This window comes from Aplysia californica, unplaced genomic scaffold, assembly GCF_000002075.1.
Source record: "Aplysia californica isolate F4 #8 unplaced genomic scaffold, AplCal3.0 scaffold00027, whole genome shotgun sequence".
Taxonomy (NCBI): Eukaryota; Metazoa; Mollusca; class Gastropoda; order Aplysiida; family Aplysiidae; genus Aplysia; species Aplysia californica.
In genome coordinates this window covers 2,079,614-2,097,206 of record NW_004797297.1, presented here as the reverse complement: position 1 = coordinate 2,097,206, position 17,593 = coordinate 2,079,614, and the positions used below count along the sequence as shown (strand labels likewise).

At 41.7% G+C, this 17,593-nt stretch overlaps 1 protein-coding gene across 2 annotated transcripts; it reads left to right on the top strand.

Moving 5' to 3' along the window:
* The first annotated feature begins 479 nt into the window (after positions 1 to 479).
* On the top strand, positions 480 to 17,546 carry LOC101859379 (dynein regulatory complex subunit 6). Of its 2 annotated transcripts, XM_005091267.3 has the most exons (3): positions 480 to 779; positions 9,330 to 9,404; positions 14,562 to 17,546. In XM_005091267.3, exons 2-3 carry the CDS (start codon positions 9,384 to 9,386, stop codon positions 16,350 to 16,352), a joined length of 1,812 nt encoding a protein of 603 aa, XP_005091324.1. In that variant the 5' UTR covers positions 480 to 779; positions 9,330 to 9,383; the 3' UTR covers positions 16,353 to 17,546. The 2 variants fall into 2 exon arrangements, with proteins under 2 accessions (XP_005091324.1, XP_005091325.1); XM_005091268.3 differs by lacking the exons at positions 480 to 779; positions 9,330 to 9,404 and adding an exon at positions 13,419 to 13,571.
* Positions 17,547 to 17,593: the final 47 nt, after the last annotated feature.

Sequence of the window (17,593 nt, the reverse complement as noted above, 5' to 3'; positions counted from 1 at the left end):
CCTATTGGATCAAGATTTAAACAAAAACAAAAAAAACAAGCATTTCGTTTGGTCGCTGGCTTACCTGGAGGCCATGCAAAATTACGTGCGCATTGCAAATTAGTGAATGTGCAAAAAATAAATAAAAATAATGATAACTAACCCAGCAAGACGACAGTGAACAAGCAAAATTAATAGGCTAGTTAAAGTTAAACCTGTTTTCACGTCCGATAGGCCTAGTCTTTATAATCGTATTTATAATCATTGATTCACGTCCGATAGGCCTAGTCAGAGGCCGTATTTATAATCATTGATTCACGTCCGATAGGCCTAGTCAGAGGATTATAATCATTGATTATAAATACGGTCTCTGACTAGGCCTATCGGACGTGAAAACATGTGTTAATCATTGGGTCTTTTAAAAGGGGAGAGAACAAGAAACACATTGTTTCCAAGTGCCAATTTTGAGTGAATAATGCCCCCTGAACATTATCACGTGACTCTTTTGTTTTCATTTTCATAGAGACTGGGGTCGCACACAGGTCGCGGTGTGTTGCAAATCCGAAAACGTTACGAAACTGCTAATAATACGGGATGTCTCACTGATAACTTATCGAAGAAACCAGAGCTGTTATTGGTACCTAATGCATGCGCAATGTTGATTTCCCAGTTGCCCTAAAGACCTCAGGAAGTCGTCAATGTCACAAGACATTAACATTTTTCGCGTTTATTTTTAGCTGCGACTTGATCAATATTAACAATTCAATAACAAACAATCGTCTGGACCTTAAGATCGACAGGTAGGTAAGGTTTAAAATGCTAAATCATATATCTAGATCTAGAATCTAGTACGTATGGTCTCTTCATCGTCTGAAAGAGTTCTGCTAGTGGTGCTGTTTTAGTTTTGGTTACGAAGTGGCTAGCCGTACTTAAGTACGGCTAGACTGAGAGTCTAGACTGCCAGTCTAGCCGTACTTAGATCTAGGTTTGGCCCAATCGACTAAAACCTGTTAAGTACACAGGTCTCATTAGATCTAGATCTAGATCTAGATCTAGATCTAGTAATTATTCAGGTTAAAATACATGAAAGTCAGTAAGGCACCTTTTGGTTTTGTCTGAAATACAAATACTTTTGGCATTGCAAACTAAAAATTTCATTTACAATTCAGCCATCAATATTAAGTACGGCTAGCCTGACAGTCTAGCCGTCCTTAAGTAAAAGAAGTCTAGCCGTACTTGAAGTCTAGCCGTACTTAAGTACGACTAGACTGCCAGTCTAGCCGTACTTATCTTAGGCCCTATTAACATTAGAAGAAAACAGGAGGTTTAAAATACATACACTGTCATTAAGGCACCTGGTTTCGTCTCAAATACAAATGCTTTAGGTACTGCACACTAAAAATGTATATTTACAATTCAGTAGGCCTATTTTTTGTAAATGGTCAGTCTAGCCATCATATTAAGAATAAGTACGGCTAGACTGCGAGTCTAGCCGTCATTAAGTACGGCTAGCCTCTTCCTTTTGGTTATGGCTTAAAATAAGTTTTTTGACAAGTGAGGACCGCCGAGGGGCAAATGCTATATATAATATAGATTCTAGATTTAGATCTAGTATCTAGATCTAGAGTTTGATACTGTAACTGGGGTACAGTAGTTAGATTCTAGGCCTAGATCTAGATCTAATATCTAAATCTAATCTAAATCTAGTACTAGACAGTCTATACTATATAGTGCTGTCAAAAATCTGTGGCGCAACTTATCCTCAAATATTTCTTTAACGGGTAAATCAATGTCATCCATACTTTGCACAACTGTTTGTATCAATTTATTTGTCTGAACTAAAATCTAAATCATATTGTTCCAGAGCAAACTTTTCTTCATAAATTTATATAAAATACTTGAAATCTCTGTCTCGTGTAAAATCATGGTATTGTTCACAGCACTTCCTGCTTCTCACACAGGTTTGGATTATAAACACATGGGCTATGTCACAGCTCATCAATGACAATTTTTACTTGTAAAAATTGTTACAGGAAATTATTTTTACGAAGTGACTATTTCTCCGAACGTTCGGGAAAATAAAGTTGAACTCTATTCTATTTCTCCGAACGGTTTCCGATCTGGAGATTTTTTGGGTTATTTGCGAGATTTAGGCGTCATCCTTTCATTCTGCCATTCTGCGAGGACTGGAAAGAAGCATTTTTCGCATCAAATTCAATTTCTAGAGCTAGAGATTTTTAAATGTCTGAATATTCAGATACTTCAGTTGTGGTTGGGGCAACGGTCCCGGACTATACTTCAATTGAAAGTACCTTCAAAAGGTACTGCGAGAAAACAAGACTGCTCAGCCTTGGCTAGTAACCTATTTTGCATTTAGTCACCCGGCAAAAACTAAAATCCCTCCTATAAAAAAAAAATCCCTCCACACCCCCCCACCCGTTCACACCTTACACCCACACAGACACACACACTCACACACACATTCACACACGCACACATACATACGCACACTCACACGGGCCTATCCATTCGCTTATTATCAACAAATCTCGAGAACGGAAACCGTTCAGAGAAATAGAGTTCAAGTTTATATTCCCGAATGTTTGGAGAAGTAGAGCAGGCCTTATTTTTAGAAAAACATGACCGACTTGCTAAGTAAAAAAGCAATATTGCCCCAGCTGTAACCCACATCCAAGTTGGTGGTTTACACAGGTTTTTAAATTTAAAAACCTGTGTAAACCACCAACTTGGATTTTTTATTTGTATTTATTATTGAATTTTCTAGAATACTGCTTGCAGGTGTTTACAAAAAATGTTGATATGTAAGACAAACTGATACAAGTCACTGTGCAAAAATTGGAGAGCGTTTGTTCAATGGTTGAGGAGATATTTGACAATAAGTCACCCCACGAATTTTTGACCGCACTTTAGATCTAGTTAAAATAGTATGTCGACATGTTTGTAAGACCATCACTGTCTTTTGATTCACATACGGGCCTCTCCATTCGCTTATTATCAACAAATCTCGAGAACGGAAACTGTTCAGAGAAAGAGAGTTCAAGTTTATTTTCCCGAACGTTCGGAGAAATAGAGCCGGCCTTATTTTTAGAAAAACATTAGTGACTTGCTATTAAAAGCATTGCCCCAGGTGTAAACATTTAAAAACCTGTATAGATCGCCTGCTTTGATTTTTTATTAGTATTTATTATTGAATTTTTTAGAATACAGCTTGCAGGTGTTTACAAAAATGTTGATATACATGTTAAGACAAACTGATACAAGTCAATGTGCAAAAATTGGAGAACCTATGTTCGATAGTTGGGGAGATATTTGATAAGTCGTGCCACGAATTTTTGACTGCACTATAGATCTAGTTAGTAGTATGTCAACATGTTTGTAAGACCATCACACAGTCACTTGATTCTCAGATTCACTGCCTCTTGATCTTGGCTGTCTTGGGCATTTCGCCTCATCTGCACAGACAGTTTATTCACATTTCAAATTTGCTAGATCCGGGTAATAAAGGAAAGGGTTAGATTAGGCTACCTTTTATGACATGCAGCTCTAAACGTAGAATGACACACCTGCCTGATTGGCGGCTAATTTTAGTAGTCTGATGTCATCACATCCTGGGATACCCACAGACTATTTTTAGAAGGCCGTGGAGATACCAAAGATCGTGTAGTAGAGAATCTTTGGAGATACCGCATGGAACAGCCTTTTGGGTCAGTGGCTTGACATATTTATCCGAATCGATGTGTTTCACACAGAAAAATTTCTCACTTGTGGCCTACTGCAGCCCATCAGGCATACTCTGCTTACTGGTTACAAGGTTTCTGGTATGTTAATAACTTTTCGGAATTCCGTTAGTGAATCATGATGCTTGAAATTGAAACATGGTAAACGCAGAAACAATAAAGCGCACGAAAATTGCCGTAAAAACGCCGGAAGATTAACCCCCTCCCCCGAGCACAATAAACAATGCTCAGAAGAGATAAGCAGCAGCATCATCGGAGCACCGCATCATATGACATTACCGGTATTCCTGGAAAAACATCGCATCCAGCGTCATGCCATCAAAGATTAGATTCTCTACACGATCTTTGGTGCCATGCGGTTGGCTATATTTAGATGTAGTCCCGTGATCGGAGGGGTATCCGGGTCTAACGTCGCACGAGATGGCCGCCTTTCCTAAAAATAGTTAGCGTCGTTCTACGTTTAGTCGCATCCTTTTATGGAAGTGGCTACAGTAGAACATGGCTATAGCAAGACATTTGTGGCACGACACTGTGGAATCATGCTCTGGTCAGTTTTTGGGCATATGGAGTTGATGGTATCATCTTAAGGCCTGTCCATTTTCCTTGTTTTGGGTGAAAATATTATCCATCTATGTTGAATAGAAGTAGAGATACGTGTGATTGAAGGAGGTGAGGGTCATCTGGTTTCAGAGATGAAATTAGCGAGAAAATGGCCGCCAAAGTTGAGTTATTTCCTTAGCTTGAGAGTCCGTGGAAACTGAAAATTTACATTTCTTCTGCCTTTAATCAACGTTTTTCAATAAAATCCACTCAGAAATGTGCTCTTTGAAAGGCCTGAAAGTGTTGAACCAAAAAACAAAAATTTGAAAAAAATTCCCAAATCTGCGGGAAAATGCTTATTCCTTGGCTTTCATTATTTTGTCAAGTGCCTGGTTTCACCAGGCTGCCTCACATTTGGTTCCAGAAGAAAAATCACGCTGTAGGCAAGTTTCGGCAATAGGAATGCAAAGGGGAAAGTACCAAAAAATTTCTAAAAATCTACATGATCACCTCCCTCCCATATCAATAAAATTTACGCTTTAGGTTAGTCTTCCTTTTCTTGTCAACTTTGTTGATTATCTCAGCCTTTTATTCGAGTGAGAAGCATTTCCTTTTGTCTTTATGGGAAGCCATCTTTTCCTCGGTCTTGTTGCTTGTACTGTCTATCGTACCGGTAGGCCTACTGTAGAACTGGTGAAGTGGATATGTGTGTAGTCCTATTAGCATATATGGTAATTCAATGAATCAGGAATCACAAACTACTCGCTCTCGTTTTCTTGTACTTTTTGGCTCAGCCTAGGCGTAGGGTTATGGCCTATACACTCTCATACCGAGCATCTAAGCTACGGCACATCACTTTTGGAGTGTCTCACGTACGCTGTTCTCCGCACCATCTCTCTCTCTGATGCCTGCCCCACCTCACTCATCACTGGACTGGCCAATCTTAACGCTGCACGGCTGACTGCCTGTTTGGAGCCCACCTACAGTCCCCCAACCCCCTTCCCCCCAGCAAGAAGTCGCTCAATTTCTCCTGCTGTATCAGATTTCGTTCCTTTCCTTGCCCTGCTCAACCCGAGCACAGGTAATTGAGTTACCATAGGAAAAAAAGGGGGTGGGGGGTTCCCGGTAAGGTCCCGCTGTAGGGATGGTCGCGCTGTAGCGGGTGCCCCGTTATAGTCATGCTACTGTATACTCACCCTGGGTGAGAATAAGAATACGATCGACCTCTCACCGCGGCTGAGACTTGCCAGCGCTGGCTATTTTCACCCAGTGTGGAACAAGACCTGTTTTTTTCTAATTTCTGAATACTGTCTATCAGTGTGGATGATGAAATTGACAAAAACAAAGAAAAAAATGGTGTTAAAGCACCAGAGTAAACTAATTTGGTCATCTACAGAAATGCTAGGGCTGTTTCACTTTTCGAATCGAGTCAAACTACACCGGTCGTCATTTTGTTTTGCCCAGAGGTTCTCGCTACTCCTCTCTCTCTCTCTCTCTCTCTCTCTCTCTCTCTCTCTCTCTCTCTCTCTTTCTCTCTCTCTCTTTCTTTCTGCCCGCAGACAAACTTGTATGCTTTCAACACAAGAGCGCTGGAACGTTTGTTTACACTGGTATCAAGGTGAACGCACACCGAGTGAGAATAGCCAAAATTTTAAGGCTCGCCCTCTCACCCAGATTGAGAGGCCTACAACTGTGCTATTCTCACCCTGAGTGAGAATAGAGGTGGCTTTGCCTTAAACCCTAGCCGTGCTTACCTTTTATCCTAACCTTTACCTCATTACCATTACTGGGATCCAGCAAATGTGAATAAAAATAAAAGGTGCGGATAGAAGAGTGCTGCCTCTTGCTCTAGACTAGTCTCAGGGAAACGGGTTTCAAACTCAAGGCCTGTTGGCTACATCTGGCTCGCCAATTATATCCAGCACGGAAGATTTTTGGGTAGTCCATGCTGAGAGTGAAAATCTTGGCCATTTACTGAGAACTTTACTCCAAACCTAACGAACTTGTTGCTAAGAAAAGATTCTAAACAACCAGCTCTGAAAAATTGGCATACGAGTGAAAATTGGTGTACCTTAATTTGTTATTATATTTATACTTTTTTGCGGTTTTAATTCATCTCATCTTTGTTTAAAATAGGTTCACCAGTTTTCTACTACTCAACGAGTGTTTACCCAGTTCAGCTAGAAACTTAAAGTATTAAGTGTAATTTAAGTTTGGCCCCCTGAGTGATTGATTAATTCATTGATTTGGAAATGCCTGCTTCAGGGGTGCAGGCTGACCACTAGCCTTAGATAAACCTGTTGTGAGACTGGACATCATGGGAAGGTAGGGGAACACCAAACACAGTTCCATACAAACCAGGAGAACACTTTTTTTTTCACCCTGACCTAGAGCAGAATAGAGTGTCATTGTAGACGATATTGAAACTTGAGGAAAGAAGACCGAAAAGATCAGTCTGTTGTAATTTTGACCAGTCCTCTCTTTCCCTGTGTTTTGTGAATTGAATCTTTGATTTTCACTTGTTTATATATGTTGTACATGTAGTAGATACTTGAAGAAATATTTTAATACAGTCGAATCTGCCATGACGGCCACCTGTATGATATGGCCACTTTCCATTCCCCCCCCTGCGTTTTTTCTGTATAATTTAACTGTGTAAAACAGGCACCTGTCCAACGCGGCCGCTGACACCGTATTTTATCAACCCACATTCAAATTCACCTGTCTGATATGGCCAGGCTTTGTAAAAAATTATGCGTTTTCCCCTGACGCTGTGGACGAACTGTCATAATTTATTCACTGGTTGTTATTGTCAGTCCGTCCAATGGATGAAACAGTCATGCTGCTTAGGCCGCTCCCAATGTTTACGTGGGTGGTTAGCGGGTGCTCTGGTGTGATTTGCTCCTTCTTTCCTATCAAACATCTATCGTCCTCATCTCCCCTTCTTCTTTTTTATGTTTGTAACTCTCTTGTAACACCTCTAATCTTCTGGCGCTCATATGACCTTATCAGTTGTGAGCGCAGTAAAACGTCTACTAAAACTAAAACCTATGTTTACCCAAGTTGACCAATGATAACAATAAATTTTCAGCTGACAGTAAGGGAAGCGTGTGATCCTTCATAACCTATAAAAGGCCCTGCCCACAAATCAGTCCATAATTATGGAAGTCAACACAAACTTGCGACAGAAGTTTCACTCATTCACCGATTGATGGCGACCCATTTGTTTGTTTCACAATGGCACTTGGCCTTCTACGTCTGACACATTTAGTTTTGTTTTGACATTTCACGGACCCATGATTTATTAAAGAATAAAACTAAATACAAAAAATCACCCAAAAACCGTCATATCCTCTCCCCCTTTCCAAAACAAAAACAAAACAAAACAAAAACAGAACAGAAAACAATTTAAAAACGAAACAATTTAATTAACCCTATGACAATTGCAAGCCTGCGGCCGCCTCCAGTTGGGACCTCTGAAGTAAATGGTTTGTTTTCTTCATTTTGATCAGTTCTGCATATGATGGCCACCTGTCTTATGCGGCCACTTTTCTCTTCAACAATGCGTGGCTGTCTTACACAGGTTCGACTGTACTTGTATTACCAGCAGCTACTAGTTGGTAATTTAAAAAACATTATTGTACTGTCATCTCATTTCATAGAACATTGGATTAAGTGCAACCTGGGATTCTTCAAAAGGAGAGTAGGTGCCCTTTTGAGACTTTAATCAAAATCAATGATACACTGTGTTTCATATGAATCCTTTCACGAATTAAACTTCGACCTAGTGAAACAGCTTGTCGTGCAGCCTTACCCTACTGATGTATCATTGCATTACTTTTCTTCCACAGCTTATCTAAACTACACAATCAACGATCAACCTACATCAGGTAGATTGTTGCGGGTGTATTGCCATTATATTTATTTATTTATTTATTTATTCTGTGATGACCTGTCAGAGACACGTTTTCATGTTATGTGACAAATGGAGGTCTTTTCACAGACACAACAAATGCATGTGTTCTAGATACATGCCATTGTATTTGGGTCCGGTCAGGTTGGGTGGGCTGTCAACACTGTGAATGTATGTGCATGTGGGTATATATGTGTAACACTTTGTGAATGTGTGTGTGTTTGTGTGTCTGAATCATGTGTTTGGGTCAGGTGGGGATGTTGTGAATACAAAAATGCCACCAAAATAAATTTCACATTTTTAATAGAATATTGTATATTTTGTCATAACAAGAGGAATGGAGGTAATGTGTCGTGGGCTGGCAGATGGTGTCAGATATCAGGCTTTTTAGACTGGCCCTTTCTGTATAGTTCCAGTAGGGCTAAACATTTTCTGAGATGTTGCCTTCTTCAAGATTTGTGGGTTTTGCGGAGTGAACATGCCTTTAAACGATTAAATTGTATAGAGAGAAACGACCATATTACAAAAGTGCATTTGTCAAGTGAATGCTTTAATACACTGCTTGCACAAAAGAAGACTACTGGACGACCTGTTCAAATCTTAATTAGTGTCAGCTGTCATCTTGGCTAGTCGTACACATTGGTTATAAATGGCATCAAGATAAGTTGAGAAAAAAAAATGCCCCCTGTTTAAAACCGAACCATAGTCCATTAGGGTAATTGAAAAGGTGTCAAAAGATAAACAGCTATTTGTGGGTAGTTGGCTGGTGCTCTGGTTTGGTTTGCTTCTTCTTTCTCCTATCCTATCAAACGTCTATCGTCCTGATCTCCCCTTCTTCTTTTTTATGTTTGTTACTCTGTTGTAACACCTCTAATCTACTGGCGCTCATATGACCTTATGCAGTTTCGAGCGTTGTAAAACCTCTACTAAAACTTTTTTTTAACAGCTATTTGTCATTGACACAGCATCATTTATTGATTCTTGAGGGATTTAAGACAGACACCCCTCAATCATTCTCAGTCTAAAATGCACACATGTTTGTTAGACACTGCTTCCTCCAAACAGAGTCAGGGGATGTGAAGGTCAGACCAAATGAGCTGGTCGGTTTACTTCAAATTTGTTTTTCACTTTCATTTCAGGTCTCTACAGGGAAGATTTTCTCAGTTACAAAAGACTACTACAACACAACAGTCATGGATTGTCTCCCTATTGAGGTAAGATTCAGCCTGCTTTCTCTATCTGTAGAATATATTTATATCTCATGGTACATGCCATGCATGTATTTGGATTACAGGCAATCTATAGGCAAGGAAATGGAGAAGAGCCAAACATTATGCTTGACATAAAGTTCTAGTTACACTTACGATTGATTTCTGCTTGTGAATTGCCCAGGTGTTCTACTTCAGACCAGTTATCGACATTCTAACATTTTTGTTTATTTTGTTTCGTGCAACAAAGGCAAGTTTCCTCCCATTATATGTGTGTTTGTGTGTGTGTGAGTTTGTATGTGTGTGTTTGTGTGTGTGTGTGTGCGCGCGCGAGCACGCTTGTGCTTGTGAGTCATTGTTATTTTGTTTTTGTTCTAGTCTTTTTCTGCTTTTCCTTCTCCTCTTCCTCCTCTTTTTCTTCTTCTTATCCCCTAGCACAGTTCATCTACAGATTATACAATGTTACAGTCGGATTTTAATTTGATAGGCAAGTCATCATGGCACTGTGCGTTTGCAGAGAAAAAAACACTGCTCTCTTAATAAATACATTCATCAAATGGCTTGAACTTAAATACTCATCAACAGACTCAGCTGGCTCATTGCCACGATATTGTCTACCACAACAAAACAGACAAGGTGACTGATGGTAACAACATTGGGGTAGAGATTAGATAACATCTCTAAAATTATAAAAAGTATCTTACGTGTACACGAGAACAGGATGTTGTGATAACAGACTCAGCTTTTGGAGTTTTCATTGTTTTTCATGTTTGTTTACCTCCACGTCAGTTATGATTTGGTTTACCAGATTTTCCATACCGGTACTACATTTGTATTTGTTTAATATGGGGTTTACGGCCCCAGCAGCCGTAAATAGAGGGGGACAGCGGGTGCTCTGGTGTGGTTTGCTCCTTCTCTTCAAACATCTATCGCCCTTATCCCTCCTTTTTTTTGTGTTTACTCTCTCGTAACACCTCTAATCTTCCGCACTTCTTTGACCTCGTTGTGTTGCAAGTTGCGTAAAACTCTTACTAAGGTGGGTGGTTGGCGGGTGCTCTGGTGTGGTTTGCTTCTTCTTTCCTATCAAACATGATCTACCGTCCTTATCTCCCCTTCTTCTTTTTTTTGTTTGTTACTCTCTTGTAACACCTCTAATCTTCTGGCGCTCATATGACATTATGCAGTTGTGAGCGCCGAAAAACCTCTACTAAAAAAAATAAATAACACTAAAAAAAAAAAGGTTGGGGGAGGGGGTGTTCAAGATGGCCCCACCCTCTTCTTGTTGTAGACAGCTGAACGAAAAGCGTAGCACATCATGTGTGTAGCAGCAAAGTACAGAGATTAGATGACAGTCCTATATTCAATAGAGGAAGTGGTGTGTGGATGGGCCTCCTCCAGATCAGATTGGGTGGTTTTGTCCTCCCGCTGGTAGGGCACCGAAGTATTAAAGTCCCCGGTTCGTTCAGAGTCTTGTAGCATGACAGCTATGGATTTGAATGATAGGAGTAATACCCCCCCCCCCCCCCCCCCCACACACACACACACAAAGCAACGGAATGATCATGCATAACTAGATTTCGTTGAACTTAAATAGTGAGTCGCAGTGTCCTTGGTGTTTGGAGAACAGAAGTTCCATCCCTTCATTTAGAAGATATTTTAGTCCTTGTTTTAGTAAGTGTTTTACTGCACCTGCAACACAATAAGGTTATATAAGTGCCGAAGATTAGAGGTGTTACAGGAGAGTAACAACGAACACGAAAAAGAAGGAGGGCAGATAAAGGTGATAGATGTTTGATAGATGATAGAAAGAGGAAGCAAACCGCACCAGAGCACACGCCAACCACCCACTATTTTAGTCCGTTTGTATTTTCTACTGTTTGTTCTGATCGGCCAGGTAGAAGCAGCCCACTTTTTAGCCTTCTTCCTTCCTTTTCTTCTCCTTCTCTTGTTCTCTTGCTCTTGCTCTTGTCTTTTTATCGTCTTCTTATTCTCCCCCTTCTTCCATCTCCTCTTCCTCCTCCTCCTCCCCCTCCTCCTCCTCCTCCTCCTTCTGCTCCTCCTTTTTTTGCTCCTCCTCCTCCCCCTCCTCCTCCTCCTTCTGCTCCTCCTTCTTTTGCTCCTCCTCCTCCTCCTACCCCTCCCCTTTTTTTCTGCTTTTTGTTCTTTCATTTCGTTTCCTTCACCCTCCATCATCATCATCATCAGAGAATAAAAATAAATTACATGGTTATTCTCCTCCTTTTCTCCCACCTCCCCAATCCCCTCGTCGTCGTCGTCACCCCCTCCCCCTCCCCTCTTTACATCTTCTTCTCCTGTTTCTCCTTCTTCTTCTTCCTACGGTAGTCCTACCCTATCAAGTGTCCTGGTTCTTATCTCTGTACACAACTAGTTCTCCACCCGGTCGTATGGCTTGCCGCATTGTGTAATGGTTCAACAAGTCAAAACCCCGCTGCATATCTCATCTGATGGACGGGTTTTCCCTTTAGTAGGGAGTGTTTCATAGTCACCACCGTGCTTGTGCATCGTAATATCGAGAGTGGGAGGTTGGCGGGAGCTCTGGTGTGGTTTGCACCCTCTTTCCTATCAAACATCTGTCGTCTTTATCTCCCCTCCTTCTTTTTTGTGTTTGTTACTCTCTTGTAACACCTCTAATCTTCGGTACTTATAATACTTACATGACCTTATTGTGTTGCAAGTGCTGTAAAACTCTTACTTACTAAGACAGTATCGAGTTGGGAGAGCGTGGGTCGTGTAAAGTGCCTTTCCCAAGGACACAACGTCGGGCCCCTGGCGGGATTCGAACCCACGACCTTACGGTTGCGAGTCTGAAAGCCTAACCACAAGGCCACCGACGCCACGTTTTTAAAAAAATGTTTGTTACTCTTGTAGCACCTCTAATCTTCAGCACTTTTATGACCGTATCGTGTTGCAAATGCCATGAAACTCTTAAACGACAAAGCAAGCCAGATAACCATTATGAGCCCACAAGCCGTAATTTGCGTGATCGTCCAAATCGTGTCAAAGAGACTGTAAAACGTGAGCTGCCATCAAAGTCCGTTATAATGTCATTCTCGCTGCTTTGCCCTCTCACTTGTAACGCAACAGAATACATGTATAGCAATGCAACAGAACAGTCTCAGCATTCTTCAATATTACAATCTCTGTTATCATCACCGATATCTTGACCCGACCTTTCAAAGTCCGATTTGCGTTGTGCTGAGAAACTGTCTTTGCTATATATACTTTGAACCCGGTAGGAGGGGGGGGGGGGTGTGGGTGTGCGTGTGTGAGAGAGAGAGAGAGAGAGAGAGAGAGAGAGAGAGAGAGAGAGAGAGAGTGTGTGTGTGTGTGTGGGGGGGGGGGGGGTGTGCTAGCCAAAAGTGAGATTTACTAAAGTTCTCACAACAAAAAAGCGTCTGTGTTACGAAGACCCCTACAATATTTTTAATTGTTTAACAACTCCATATGATTCATAGGCTATTAACTGATGATGACAAAAAAAGCTAAGATCTTGTGCAGGACTACATTCTTGACAGATTCTTGTTTTTGGTGAGAAAATTACTTGGTTTCGTACCATAGTCTTAACAAGAGGCATACACCACCAGCCCCCCCCCCCCCCCCCCCGTTAATTGCCCTACCCCACAAAGTCGGCTGTCATGCCCTTTCAAAAGTACCGTAAGTGTGCGGGTCTGAGGCTATTCTTACAGCGCATCGTGAATTTCTGTTTGTTGAAACGTATGACGTGCCCTAGGGACCGATTGTGTGAAGTTACAATTAAGGAGGAGGGGGGGGGTTAGTAGATTGTCATGTAGTTGTGTGTGCCCATAAATATAACCACTACTCTCTATGTGTGCCCTCTACTGTGCCGGATCTGTATAGTCAAACATGCTGTCTCACTGTCCCATGTCTTAGTGCGTGCGTGTGATGTCATCCTGTGAAGTGAAGTGTGCTGCTGGGTGCTATCTGGGAAACTGGGTCTGAGGTCAGGAAGTGTATAGAGACTCTCTTACGTGTTTCCTGCACATGATCAAACCAAACAGTTGCTAGCTGTCCTGGGCTGTGCTAGGTGCTAGGGGCTGCCCGCAGCTCTATCCTTCTGTTACCGTAATAGATCTCTATATATCTCTGTGGAGATTGTCTCCGGCCGAAAGTATGGAGGTTCTACATGATGAGGTATTTTGTGACTCGTTTTAGAGTATCTCCGGTATAAGACTAGACAATCGTTGTCATATGGTGACACTCGTATTATGCCTGCCTGACTGCCTGCCATCCTGCCTGCCATCCTGCCTGCCTGCCTACCTACCTACCTGCCTGCCTACCTACCTGCCTGCCTGCTTGCCTTCCTGTCTGTCTGTCTGACTATCTACCTGTGTGTGTGTGTGTGTGTGTGTGTGTGTGTGTGTGTGTGTGTGTGTGTGTGTGTGTGTGTGTGTGTATTTAATATTAATAAATGAATATATACATTAAAATGTGTGTATACATATTATATAGATAGATAAATGTTATACATGTATATAGATAAATAATGGATAGAATTATATATTAGGGCCTTAATAAAATAATATGTCTGTGTGTGTGCACTCGCGCAATGTTCACTTCCTTGTTGTCACATCCAAAAGTAAACAACATGTAAATATGTATTACTTATTGAAAAGGACTGCTCAAAGGGGTTTGAGATGTGTGATGGCATCGCTCTTTTTCTTTTCATCAAAAGTGGAAAACGTAATTTCCAAGGAGGAAAAATATCTTGTTGAATATCTCTCTGTCTTTCTGGTAGGATGTATCTCACTCAGGCTGAGTTTCCCCTGACTGGTAGAATCAATGCAGCCCATGTCTTTAATTGTGTAGACTGTGTCCATGAAGCTGTAGTACATTTACAGCACATGCTATTTTATTGGAATGATATAATGCTTCCTTGAAGAGATAATAAAATATCCCCCCCCCCCCCTTTTTTTTAAAAAGTTTTTGGGTGGCACTCTGTTGTGGTGTTTGCTCTTTCTTTCCCGTCAAACATCTATCGTCCCTATCTTTCCTCCTTTTCTGTATATGTTTCGTTCTAGTAAAACCTCTAATCTTCGCAACTGATATGACCTATTTGTGTTGCAAGTACTGTAAAACTTTTACTAAAACTAACCACCCTTGTTTTCTGTCTGTGTTTTGTAGGTGGTGAGTCACATCCTGCAGTTTCTGAGTGTGTCGGACAGGAAGGAAGCTGCTCTGGTGTCCAGGAAGTGGTACAATGCGTCTCTTCACCCACAGCTGCAGAAGGATGTCATTGTCAAGTGCCAGCCGCCAAACCAGAACTGCTTGCCGCCAACTGGACTGGTGCAGAGGAAGCTGACCCATTTGGCACTCGGTGATTGGGAGACAAACGCCATGACAGAAGAGCAGCTGGTAGACCTGCTGAGTCAGTGCCCGAACCTGGTGGAGCTAGACATCTCTCGCTGCAATGCCCTCTTTCTGTCAGGGAAGCTGTTAGAGAGCGAGAAGGACAGAAATTATTTGCGCGAAGTGCTCTCTAATGTGAGGGAGCTGAAGTTAGGATGTTTGAGACACATGACGGACGTCACATTCCTCAGACTTGTGTACACCATGGAGAACCTGGAGAAAATATCGCTAACATCTGCCAACATGATCTTTGGCAGCGGCATGTATGATGTCAATGGTTCCAGCAGCGCTATGCTCAACTTTTCCACATTTCTGAAATATGTGAAGGAAAAGGCTTCGCAGCTGAAGAAAATTGACTTGAGTCGTACTTCAGTTCATGACAAGGCTCTGGCTGCATTGGCCCGAACAGACGGGTTGCTGCTGGATGAGCTGGTGCTTCAGAGCTGTGTGGAGTTGTCTGATAAAGGGATCAAGACTCTGGTGACCCACCAACGCAGCTTGCAGTTACTGGACCTCAGTGGGTGTAAAGAACTTGGTGCAAGCAAAGCTTTCTTTGCCAACTTCACAAATCTTCCAAAACTGCACTCTCTCATCCTGAGGAAATGTCCCAAAGTGGGCCAGTGCGACATCCACTCATTGGTGGACATCAGCTCTCTGAGGAACGTGGACATGGGAGAGGCTCTGAACCTGTTTGACAAAGACCTCATCAAGGGTTTGTGTGGGCCGAGTCAGAAGCTTAGGTCTGTGTCTTTGCCATTCTGCCCGGACCTTAATGATATGTTTGTGGTCAGTCTGTGTGAAAGTAACCCAAACCTCACGCACCTGGACTTGAGCTCGTGCCTCAAGTTGACCGACTCAAGCCTGCATGCCATCACCAGAAACCTCACTTCCCTGCGCAGTCTGCGGCTGGCCTACTGCCGCGGGATATCCGACCTTGGCATGCTCGGGTATGTTCCTGAACACGGGCTTGCCTTGCACCACGTGTTTGACCATGACCACGAAGGTTGCCCGTGTACAAGAGAGCGGGAGAGCAAGATTTTCCGCAAACCCACGGGGATCATCGAACAACACAATCACTGCATTTCAAAGGCACACACAAAAGTTGAGAACGGGGAGGAGCTGCACATGCTGTCAAATTTGACCTCTCTCCAGATCCTGGACCTCTCCTACTGCCCTCGGATCACAGACTTCAGCATAGCCCGAGCTGTCAACTTCAGGGAGCTGCGATCTCTGTCCCTGAACAGCTTGCCCAAAATGTCTGACGCGGCGATGAAGACGGTGGCGCAACAAAACCCGAGCCTGGAGACGGTGAGTGTGAGGAGCAACGCCAGCATCACAGATGTCTCGGTGCTGGAGCTGGTCTCCAAGTGTCCACGCCTGGCCAGTCTGGATGTCAGTCAGTGTGACGGTCTCACTGACAAGTGTCTAGACTCTCTCATCACCAAAGCCAAACGTCTAAGGCACCTGGACATTTCATTTTGTGGGAACATAAGTCAGGAAAAAGTAGCTGTCCTTGAGCAGCGACTTCCTAATGTTAAAGTCATATTCAGACCATATGTTTACTAATAAAGAAAAATTGTCCAGAATTGGGTTTTTTAATGTCAGTGTACCTATCCTACTTATTGTGATCACACTTTCCTTTTTGAGCTTTAAGTGCTTTCAATAGACAATAGACTTTTATATTATGATAGTTTATTGCTGCTTACTTGTAATATATGTTTAATAGAAGAATTGAACAATGTCTCAACCTACTGTACCATAATATTTACTACTATTGTGACTATATGGGCAGTTAATGCCTTCTTCGGATTGTAGCAGGAGCAGCACTGTCCTGTGCAGTAGTAGACTATGCTGTGAAAGTTAGTGTAATTGTTTATGAGCAAGGACACTTTTTTCAAACCATTCTGTCATGATTCATGCTCTGAACACTGTGATAACTGAGCTTGATTGTTTCCACAAAATGTGTGTAGTAATTTCTGTGATAACATTTATGCTGTGTGCCTTTCATGGCACAGAGAACGTTTTCTTTCTCTCAAGTCCTTTTTTATTAATAGAGATAAATGTATGTGTCTCAAGGGGGAGTGATGTATTTGACTTGTAAGTATCAGTTGAGCCTAGGATCTTGAATTCATGTTGAATATGAAAGGATTTTTTTAGCTTCTTGAACTTTATCGAGGTGAAAGTAAGGAATGAATCATCTGAATCTGAATATAGATCTTCTGTGGCAGACCTGACCTGTTAAAACCATTGCTATTAGTTGAGAGAGAGAGGGAGAGAGAGAGAGAGAGAGAGAGAGAGAGAGATAGAGAGAGAGAGAGAGGGAGATAGAGAGAGAGAGATAGAGAGAGAGAGAGAGATAGAGAGAGAGAGATAGAGAGAGAGAGAGTATGTGTTTGAGTGTATAGGCTTGTGCGTGTGTTAGTGTGTAAGTTAAAAATGTAATCCTCAGGTAAACAAGCATCCAAATATCCTGAGGTACCAGTGACCTGTCTTGTTGAAATATAAAACTGCACTGTGCATGGTGAAGAAGGGCAGAAAGCACAACAATATAAATTCTCATGTATACTTTTATCCTCATTTGAGCTCTTGCTTTGTTTGTTACTTCTATTGTTTTGCCAATTTTTTTTTTTATCATTTAAAAAAATTGGACTAAAAAAGGAGGGGGGGAGAGAATTTTTGTTTTATAAGTTACTTTGCCATTGACTGTGGAGTATACAATGTGATAAACAGTGGAAATAAACAGATTTTTATCAGTACAAATTTGATTTGTGCTTTTAATTGGTTTCGCAAACTTGGATAAGATTAAA